The sequence below is a fragment of the Electrona antarctica genome (assembly GCF_951216825.1).
Source record: "Electrona antarctica genome assembly, chromosome: 5".
In the NCBI taxonomy this organism is placed as follows: domain Eukaryota; kingdom Metazoa; phylum Chordata; class Actinopteri; order Myctophiformes; family Myctophidae; genus Electrona; species Electrona antarctica.
In genome coordinates, this window is record NC_136810.1 from 8,635,788 (window position 1) to 8,647,403 (window position 11,616).

At 43.4% G+C, this 11,616-nt stretch overlaps 1 protein-coding gene across 1 annotated transcript in view; it reads left to right on the plus strand.

The window, feature by feature from the left end:
• The window catches only part of LOC306923287 (cytosolic carboxypeptidase 1-like), a 46,271-nt gene extending 35,338 nt beyond the window's left edge, over nt 1-10,933 (plus strand). Inside the window, exon 5 of the mRNA XM_079501333.1 lies at nt 10,313-10,933. Within this exon, the coding sequence (XP_079357459.1) occupies nt 10,313-10,637 (325 nt within the window). The 3' untranslated portion in view covers nt 10,638-10,933. The remainder of the gene's footprint in view (nt 1-10,312) is intronic.
• Nucleotides 10,934-11,616: the final 683 nt, after the last annotated feature.

Genomic DNA, 11,616 nt, shown 5'->3' on the forward strand with positions numbered 1-11,616 from the left:
TAAACCATTTAGGCCTGACATCAAAATTTAAAAAAAATATTTAAAAAAAAAATTTTCTGAAAAACCTCATGTTTCTATATCAGTGCTTCCCCAATATTTCAAAAATATGTTGTTCCAGGGACACCCCAGAAGCAAAGATTTGAGTTAAAAACTGAAACTCTGAAAGAATATATATTCAAAGATTTCAGGCCCTTTTTCACGAAAATAGCAGACCTACAAGTTCATAGCGCGGCACTCGGTGCCGCGCTATGAGCTTGTAGATCTGCTATTTTTCAATAGATAAAGCATAACATAAGTTAAAACACCAAAAGGGGTTCCCGCCCAAAATGGGTTAAGAAAAGACAAGTTGGGTCAAAACATTCTAACAGCAACGGAGTATAGCAATGAAAGAGAACAATTTCACAAGTGGGATAATACAGAATATGCAGTAAATTATATACTCATATGTGCAAATTACTATATCTGCATTGGGTTTTGTCCCCACAATAAATGGAACCAACACATTGAACTGTATGCTCTGTTGTGAGTGTGGAATCTGGAACCAATAATTCTTCATATTTCATAAGTAATGTGTGCTCATCCTGCATGTTGTCATCTGGGGGTGTCTGCCTGAGAGACCTTGTTTCACTTCAAGCTCTTGGCCCCGGGACCCCTGGGGTGTCGATGGCTTGTTTATACTGTAGTCTGTGCCTTTTGTCTGAGTTCAGTTCCTGGGTGACACACCCAAAGGACTTTACATGCTAGAAGATAAACAATGGATCAAAGTGTTATAGTGGTTCAAATACAACATGAGCAAAAATGTTTTTTTTTGTTATAGATTGAAGGTGTTTGACCTGGCTGATGTTTTGTTTTGTTATTGTTCCTGGGCTATGATAGTAGCCTGATAGTCCATGGCTTTGTGTGAATCTATTCAAGCACATAATCTATTATAAACTGTGATTTATACTAGCTCAGCTGCAAGGTGAGGTCACATCTAAAACACCTATTGAAGCTATAGAGCGTCCCAGGGCCCAAGGACAGTCTAAGAAGGATGAGACGCGAAGACCGTACGGGCGACGCCATGTTGCTTTGGAAGGAAAGAAACATGCGCAATGGGCTATATGCAGCCAACACTTCCGCGTTCAGCTTCCTTTGTCTCAACTGCACATGTTTCTTTCCTTCCATGGAGCACCATAAGCAACATGGCGTCGCCCGTACGGTCTTCGCGTCTCATCCTTCTTAGACTGTCCTTGCCAGGGCCCAGGAAATGATTCTCCGTTCATTTCCCTCATAGACATTTCAAAAAGTATTTATTTAAAGACCTTTTAAGCCAACTCTTGTCGTGACAAATCATGACAACAAACACAGTTTTTTGGGCCGAACAAATAATTAGAAAGAAGAAAAAAAAACGTGTTGTTTTTCTTCTTTGTAATTATTTGTTTGGTCCAAAATATTGTGTTTGTTGTCATGAGTTGTCACGACTCGAGTTGGCTTTGTCCGCGGCGTAACCGTCTTTAAATAAATACTTTTTGAAATGTCTATGGGAAAAATGCATTGGGAATCATTTCCTGGGCCTGGCGTTGTCATGAAAGAGGGCGGGACTGTGACGCTCTATACTGTAGCACAACATAATGAAGGCACTATTAACACTTAGGCCGCTATCATTTATTGAAAAATTAGGATCTAATTCACGCCAGCATTTTTTTAATTTTAGCTCTTATTTTGAAAAGCCGCCATTTCCGGTCCATGAGCAGTATGTCTTAACCTAGGAAACTACATGGAGCGGACAGGCCTTGTTTACCATCTGAAGCCAGACCGGAGCTCTACAGAGCTCCAGATCATCATATCTGTGCCGTCAAAGAAACGCTGTTTTGACTAAAATGCCATCTGGGACAAGGAATAGGAGATACAGGCGATTGAAAGAAATGGATAGATGGATGGATTATTATGGCGACGACGATTTAAGATGGGCGATCCAGGGCTGTGCTAACAACACAGCTAGCTAACCGGCTAACGTGAGTAGCATTATGGCTCGAGCAATCGAACGCGCCATAAAAGCGCAATTGCCGTAGGCCGTCGCCAATGGCGTTAAGCGTCAGTATCAAAATTAGGCTTCAATTGACTTTAATCGTCGGCAATGGCGCGGAAACGGTTAAAGCCTATTATGTACAACGGGGTTGCACAACGACAGTCAGTAACAGACCTGCAAGCTCACAACACAATGGTCAGATGTGAAATGTTGTGAGCTTGTAAGTCTACTATTTTAGACTCGCAACACCGTCGTGCGAAGAAGTACGAATTGGGCTTAAGCCAGGAACACAGGTGTCTGTCATAATTACGTTCACGAAGTTCAAACTACTGTTCTTCTTCGGGCAGAATTCAAATACGCCAATGGTTTTAAGTGGATAATATCCTAATCTGTTTGACATTTTAGTAGTAACCTCCCAGCCTTAGTCTTAAACCAAAGTAATGATTGCAAACTTTAAATATTACAGGGCAGTAATTGCTTCACAGGGATGCAGAGGTCAATTCATTATAAGTTTGCTTAATTTAAAATGCAATTACAATAAAGGCTACATTTCACTTCATCATATTTTCTCACACCAAAAGTTAATGAAAACTATGGTTTGGCTAAGTAAATTGACCTCAGTCAGATGTTGAATCAAAAAGTCAAATATTTAATCAAATACATCTTTACCCAGGAGCCACTTTTTAGACATGGCCACACAGTGGCCAAGGGATATATATCAAATTATCTTGTCAAACTTCTGTTACTAGTGCAATGAAACAAATGCAGTATGAGGGAAATAAAAGTGTTAGCCTCAGGGATGATAACTGACTGGCCATGCATGCATAATGCATCACAGTGGTGTAAAGTTAGCCTGGCTAATAAGCCAGACTCAAATCCGCCGGCAGGCAATGTTTTTTTGCCAACGGCTGATTCGGTCTGGCTTATTAGCCAGGCTAGTGTAAAGTAACTCTACATTTACTACTGTACTGTACTGTGCAATTTTGAGGTTTTACTAGTGGAATATTTCCAATTTTCAATCATTCATCCACTAGCATAATGAGTCGACACGAAAAAAGGTTACCGGTATTTATAATCGACTAAATCGATTAGTCAGAGTAACCACTGATAGCCTGGTTAATAAACCAGACCGAATCAGCCGTTGGCAAAAAAAAGTTGCCTACCAGCGGATTACGGTCTGGCGAGGCTCAGTAGCACGCCTCTTTCCTACAGCAGAGAACAGGTCGGACCAATCGGGACACGGTATGCAATATAGGCGGGCTTTGGTACAGTGACGTTCAATGCTTGAGACTTTTGACTGACAGTAGCTCTGACCAATTGCGTCAAAGAGAAAATGTTCCCCGGGAAATGAAATCCAAGTGGAGCCAGCCCAGACTGATATACCGCGACAGTGTTGTGTGATATTAGTCTGGCTTATTAGCCAGGCTAAACCACTGAGGCTTCGTACACACCTGTCGGACACATTGATCTGTCCGACCGACCACTAATTAAAATTTTATGATTTGATGCCTCCATGTCCCACAATGCTTTGCGCGATTTGGGCGGTGCTACGATACGCGGAAATAGATGCACATATGTCCAGTGTAGTTTTCTTGACTGCAGCAGCAGCTAGCGGTAGTTTGTCGAGGCCGTTTTTCACACTCAAAGTTCACTTAGAAGGTCCGGATCAAGGACCAAGGACCAAATATTTGCATTTTGATTTTGGTCCGTTTGGTGTTCACACTGGACTTTGTAAAGCGTACCAAATATGTAAACAAATGACACATGGACATGTTAAGCGAACCAAAAAAGAGGTCATTTTACGACGGAGGGAAAAATAACATGAGGGGGTGTGGGAAATCACTGTCTACAATTTTTGGGCGCAACCTTCAGTCACACAGAGAGAAGAGAACAGCAACATGAATCATGATTGCAGCAACAACTTGAAATTGCATTCATTCTTAATAATTATTGTATTAGCCAAATAAGACAACAGATGAACAGAGGAGCAGGTGTTTGAACAATAATGTGCTTGCTGCTGGTGCATACAATTCACCGGAGACGTATAGCCTACAACAAAGTATCCCCGAATCCCGATAAAAAGGACTTTTCTTCCATGTGTGCACCTTAACCTGATTCGATATAGGCCTATGTTATTTCTGCGCATCAAATCGACGGGCATTTCCATGTCATCTTATGGTTTAAACTTGAAGCCGTGCTGGTCAATTAATCATTTAGGACCACCTGTGTAGCTTATTTAACATTTGCTCCATTGGCTCTTTATGCGTGCGGCCGTGCGCTAGAGCGAGACAGGATGATTTTAAATATTTCTCTGTCTGCGGCTCTCCCATAGAGCTATAAAATATATCGGGTCTCTCCCCCCACATGTGCGCGCGTCATAACTTTGCGTGGTGGCGGTGGCGCATGCTTCAAATAAACAGATCTACAAGCTTACATCGTGTACCATACCGTAAGTACCATTCGTGTCGATAACTTGTACATCTGTTATATTTGCGCATGTGAACCTCGTACGCTGCCATTACATTTCTACTCTAGGCTACTCATAGACATATATGCGTCTACTATTAAAATCAATAGTGATCCCCGTAAAAAAGACATGCTTTTAGAACTAATTATTAATGCAGCCTCACAACTGCCGAGGCCCGACGGCTATTTTGGCTATCGTCCTGTATTTCTGTATATAGAATAGAACTTAGTACCAGACTGGACTCACTCACTGGAGACAGCCGTGCGCAACTTGGACTCTCCAAGTTACGCACGGCCGTAGCCAAAAGAAGACATATAAACAAGCGATATAATAGTCTGTGTCACGTAACTCAGAAGACTACAGCCTAAACCCCACCCAGTGCTGTCAAGAACGGAAGTTCTCTCCTATTAGTTGGCGGTTAAAAACCACCCTTCTGTCCGATCTGAAGTCCCACCCTGTTCGTTGGCTGTTTTGACTACAAGGTGTCCGATGTGTTTGTTGTGCCCTCCGCACCCACATCGGACAGGTTTGTCCGATCAAACGACGTGACTCCCATTGAAAATGAATTGGAGCAGCAATCAAATAGCAATCAGCATCGCACACGGACCGAACATTTGTTCTTTAGGTGTGTACGCAGCCTGAGGCCTCATTCACACGTACCAAACACCAATCAAGCAATGTTTGGTCGTTTTTTTGGGGCCTAGTTCACACCTACACAACAAATGTTCGGTCCGTGTGTGATGCCTGATTGCTTTTTGATTGCTGCTCCAATTCATTTTCAATGGGAGTCACATGGTTTGACCAAACATTTTTGTTTGATGAGGGGGGAGCAATCAGCAATCAGCGATCAAACACTAATGTTTGATCAAACCATGTGACTCCCATTGGAAAAGCATTGTGGTGGCCCAAAAAAACAAAAAAACGACCAAACATTGCTTGATTGGTGTTTGGTACGTGTGAATGAGGCCTGGGCCACCACAATGCTTTTCCAATGGGAGTCACATGGTTTGATCAAACATTTTTGTGTTTGATTGCTGATTGCTGATTGCTCCCCCCTCATCAAACAAAAATGTTTGGTCAAACCATGTGACTCCCATTGAAAATGAATTGGAGCAGCAATCAAATTGCAATCAGACATCCCACAAGGACCGAACATTTGTTGTGTACGTGTGAATGAGGCCTTAGGCCTACTGTGTAATCAGACTAATCGAGCAATTCTCCAACAAGGGCGAGATCCAAAATGACGGTGTACAATGCTGGTGTACAGAATGGAAAACTATAGCAGAAAAAGACTTGCACTCCACTAAAAACTTTAAGGAAGACTCCTTAGACAGAGACTAAGAAAATACCAAAAGTGTGGGAATTGAAAAAATCCCAAGGTAGCACATCCAAAATTTCAAATAATGGAGGACAGAGAGTCACATTTCCACTTGTTTATTGGCACACAACGATTGACCATTTGCAGACCGCGGCCATCTTGCCATCAGAGTTTGGAAGCACTTGTTTTCAGTATCTTGCTAGCTGCATGATTTCTGTTGCAAGAAAGATGTATTGGCGCTGCTCTGCGGCGACATGGGCATAAGGGCTACGCTTGCATGCGGGCCCTTTGTCTAAGACAAATTTCTTCCTCGGGAGACAAATAATAAAGAACCTTGAACCTTGAATGCCTCTTGCATTATGTGCAAATTCAAAACAGGGCAGTTGAGTGATACTGTATCTAACGAGCACTTCCAAACTGCAACACTTAGAAAAAGAATCACCTGCAAGGACACAAAGTAGCTCTTATGAGCTACTTTGTGTCCTTGCAGGTGATTCTTTTTCTAAGTTAAGTAATCAATTGGCAGGTGTGGGGTTGCCACGGCAATCAATTGGCTGAGGCAGAGGCTGGATATTGCACAGGTGAGGGGATTTAGGCTGATGTCTACGGTGGATTTTTATGAAACAAACACTTTGAGGATAGAACAAGAATAATTCAAGCTTTTCGTACAGCTGCAATGTTGGTGAGTTTGACGTTGTGTCAGATAGGACCTTTCTGTTTGGATGAATGGGCTGCCAATGGGAAGTTGCACCTTGTTAGCACCTTGCCATTAACTTATATGGTAAGATGGCCACGGTCTGCATATGGTCCATAAAACGAACAATTGCGTGTTTTGGCTATGAGCCTTCATCAGAGCATTCATCAGATTCAACTCACTTTATACACAGGGTCAGTTTATACTGTAGCAATCCCATGGCTGGACCTCCTTTTAAAGATGGTCTTCTGTGGTGGATGTATTACCTTCTGTCACCACTCTGCAGAGGAAGCTTCATACTTCATTGCCATTCACATCACAGTATGCACACACACACACACACACACACACACACACACACACACACACACACACACACACACACACACACACACACACACACACACACACACACACACACACACACACACACACACACACACACACACACTCATGTGACGGTATGTATATTCATGAATGCATGGACACCATTGTCTTCTCTCTCACACATGCATGCATGTGCGCACGCACGCACAAACACATGCGTGGCTGCCACGCACGCACGCACGCACCCGCGGGCGCGCGCACACACACACACACACGCACACGCACACACACACACACACACGATGAGATGTGGAGATCAGCATGCTGGTCATACACTCCCTCTCTTGCTTATTGTCTCTCCTTGTTCCTCTCCCCCCTCTCTCTCACCCACAGTGTGAGGTGTACATCAGTGTGCACATCACATCGCTTGCCTCCCTATGGAGCCCTGTCTGTCTGCGTACCCTCTCACTGATACACGCACACAGACACCCGCGCGGATGTGCGCACGCGGCCGTGTGCACACACAAACATAGAAAACAGTGTCATCGAAAACAGCCGAAAATAGCCAATATATAGCAGATCTACAAGCTTACAATTTGTTGTAGATTGGCTATTTTCCGGTGCGTGACACTGGCACTGATAGCTTTATTTTATCCTTGTAAGGCCCGGTCCATATCTATCTGAAAGTATATTAATTTTTTACATCAATAAGCAAAGGGGAAACTTCTTGGTATAATATATTCTCTCCTCCGCGTGCCCATACCAGAGGTGGGGTTGGCGAAAGGGCTTTTCTGTGTGGAGTTTGCATGTTCTCCCCGTGTCCCCTAGGGTAGGTATACCCTCACAAAAAACATGCAGTAATCCTGGTCTCTAAACTACCTCCCCCTGGCCAGCCGGGGCCCCTGATGGAGGGGAAAGGAACTGGTCGGAATAGCGTGTTCCTTCCACGTGCTACGTCCGGCCAGGGAACCTTCCCCCTGTCAGGTGAAAAGAAGCTTAGAAGGAAGCATGATGTCAGTCCACTGCCCTCCCCAGGTTGGCAGAGGAGGTGTAGCGCCCAGGATTACATTAGATAATTGAAAAAATAGGTTGCGAAATTGTGGGATAATACATTATAATTGCCCTCTATACCGTAACTACAATTAAAACTTAAAAACACCTTAAATATTGTATTTATTTTAGAAATAGTTTTACTCAAATAGGGACGGCTCACGCATCTTTTACTCAATAGGGACCGCTCACGTCAAAATTTGAAGTAATTTGCCCATGTACTAATAAAAAACAACGTAATACTTCCTACGGTTAAAATGAGCCTCAAAGCAATATTTAAATACTTTTTGTATTATGTATTCCATACATCCCATAGGGCTGGACCACACATGGTCAAATTACATCATCAACTTGCGAGAGGATTTGTCCCTATTGAGTTAAACTTGAACCATTTATAAAGCTAGACCTGTATGTGCCCGCCGGCCACCGGCCTACTTGCAACGATGCAACTTGGGAACCTAATAATACCCGTTGTCAACTCATAGCACCCGTTTGTCTGTGTCCTTTTTGTGCCCATACTGTATTATGGAGATGTCTGTATCTGTCTGTCTGCCTGTGTTTGAAGAGTGCTGCAAACTGACTGTGAAAAGTGGACTGGTTAAGTAATCAATTGGCAGGTGTGATGTTGCCATGGGAATCAATTGGCTGAGGCAGAGGCTGGATATTGCACAGGCGAGGGGATTTAGGCTGATCAGGCCCACTGGCAGAGCTTGACCAGAGACTTTTGTGGTGGTTCTGGAGAACCGTGGGTCCGACCGACTGGATACCGGACACTGCATTCCCTGCGGGGGTGTGGAACGTGTGTGTCGATTTGAATATGAAGCGGGCAAACGGTTCTCGAGTTACGTGCACTAGACCTGTACGTGCCTGTCGCAGTCTAATGATATATATTGTCATAGCAGCCATTTTAACTGTCAGCTGTGGATCGCGTGTGTCGAATGTGAAGTCGGTGGGTCAAACGGTTCTCAAGTTACGTGCATTACAACCGTACACACACACGCACGCAGACAGAGACGTGGTGCATTTATAGTAGGATAAATAAAATATTTAGTTTTTAATTAAAAAATGTAGTTATAGAGGGCAATTAAGGCACATTTGGCTTATTAGCCTGCAGGGATCCTTAATCCTTTAAACAACAATTTCTCTTCTAAAATGCTCAAATTCTGTGGGCGAATCCACATAGCGGCAATCGTAACGTGACACCGCAATTACAGGGCAGCACTCTGTGGATTTGTCTATAGTTGTGGAGACATTCGGCCCTCGCATCGCATGTATAGTTATTCAAGTTCACACGTACTCACGCACGCATGTCTCTGTCTCCCAAAAGGGTCCTCTGTGTGTGTGTGTGTGTGTGTGTGTGTGTGTGTGCGTGTGCGTGTGCGTGTGCGTGTGCGCGGGCGGGCGGGCGTGCGTATATAATCAGATTACGAAGGCTGTGGCATTCTGTCGGCTGTCAGTCATTGTGAGTCTTGCACTGCTCAAGGGCACGTTGTCTGTACTGTAGAGGAGGACAGTGCTGCCTCAGGATTCCAACCAGCAAGCCTTCTGCGTTGTTTTATCAGGAAACTAATGGTTGGAGGTTGTTAATGTCACATGTCTCTCCTGACAGCACCTGGAGTCATCCCACATTGTGCTGCATACAAAAAACCTCTTCTCTGCATACGGAGAAACCTCTTATCTCCATATTCAAGAATCTAGAAAGTTGCATTTGTCTGACTTATACACAAGTGGATCAAGCAGCGAAATGCTGTTGAGACAAAGCAAAAAACAACAACAACATAATAATAATATAGGCCCTAATAATAATGATAAAAAGTACAGAATTTGCATATAGTTACATATTTTTGTCTCCACCAGGCCAAAGGCCTGGGGAGAGACTGGAGAGTATTTTGCACCCCGTCGGTGTGTCTGTCTGTCCGTCCGTCCATCTATGTATCCATGTGTAACGTCTGTGATCAGCTAATCTCCGGCACCTTTGGCTTGATCGCAGCCAAACTGTGCACACACAGTGTGCACAAAATGCTGCAAATCATGAACGCATCATCCGATTGAGGTGAAACTGTGCACGCATATTCCCACTAGGCTGAAAAATACATTTTCTTTTAAAATTAGCCTCACAGTGGCGCTATGACAGGCCAAGTCACGTACTTCAGCGATCTGCGTAATGCACACTTCCTAAAGCCCAAGGAAAACGTTTGGCCTGTGTTTTTCAAATGAGCCTTTTAGAGTGCCCCCAGGAGGCCTACTTATGTGAAACACATTGTATTTTTCTTTGTGATCCTGTGTCCTAATAAATCCTCTGCAACAACAGCTGCAGCTAATAAAATGAATAATGAGTGTTTTGGATGTAGGTATGTCAGTGTGCATGGGGCACACATACGTAATCTCTTCTTCATTTTCTCATGTTCTTAATTCACGCTTCTCCTCTTTTCCCTCTCCTCTCCGTAGTTGTTTTGAAGATGACGAGCCTCCATGCGTCGAGGAGATAGAATATTCCACAGACGGCCTCTCCAAACTCAAAGGATCCGATTTGGACTCGGACATCAACGGCAACACATCGTCCGGGGACGAGCAGGAGGAAGAGGAGGAAGTGGTTGTCCATAAGGGTTTTAACCCCATCAGACGCTGTGAGGGCCAATCACATCAGTCAAGCCTACGGTCCCGCCTGTTCCCCCACCTGATTGGCCACGACCTGGAGGTGATAGAGGTGCTGCACATGAAGAGGAACTCGTGCAACGGTGTCGGCATCACTGGCCGACAGTACTTGAGCTAAAGGGATGCTTGACATGATCGGCAAAATGTCCCTTTAGGTGAATTCAGTATTAAAAGTATATATTGTTCCATTAATCTATTTGAATTTCACACGCTTTCCTACTTATGCTATGGATATGCAAATGATGGGATATCCTGTCATTTTTTAATCTGTGTCAGTTAGTCCTCAGCAGCAATAACAACAAATTCAGCAAAATAACAGCAAAAAAACCAAAACCAAACCAAATGAAAATTGCGCACAATGCAAACAAAATGCAAACAACAATTTTGAACTTCCGATGACAAAACTGAGTGAGATCCAAGAGAGAAGAAACCGTTGTACTTTCCTGACCGTTGGAGTTGCGTACCCATGGGCACAGAATGGTCAATAATATCCTGACCGTTGGAGGTGCATACCCATGGGCACAGAATGGTAAATAATACAGTGGTTCCCAACATGTCCTGGATCAGGGCCAAACTTGGAAAGTGTTGAAAGTGGTCTGTGTGCATTTTCATAGTTCCATTGATCAAAGCGAGAACACGATTGATCATTAAAATAAACATATTAACATATTTAAGTTCCTATTGATCGGTATCACAATGGAGACTTTTTGGAATTTTCAAGGTTTTTTTTTTTTTAACAGTTCTATAAACATTGATTTGCAATGTTTTTATGATACATCATGTGTGTAGAGTTAATGCACTAGGTGTCTAATACTTTATAGGCTACCATTGTTTCCCAAACAATGGGTCACATACCCATTTTTGTGTGCCGCGAGCATAGATCATAAAATAATTTACACAGAGGCGTAACTCTGTGCAAAGTAGCATATTGACCTGATTTTTCATTTCGTTTCACTTCATTATTCAGACTGAAAGCCCTTTCCACGGCAGCTGTTTCTGGGATTGGCGTTGCCAAAGTGTAAGTCTTACTCTTCAGCGATTGGTTCATACCAACCAATCAATAGGAAAGCAGATGACGTCGTTGTCAATCATGTGGC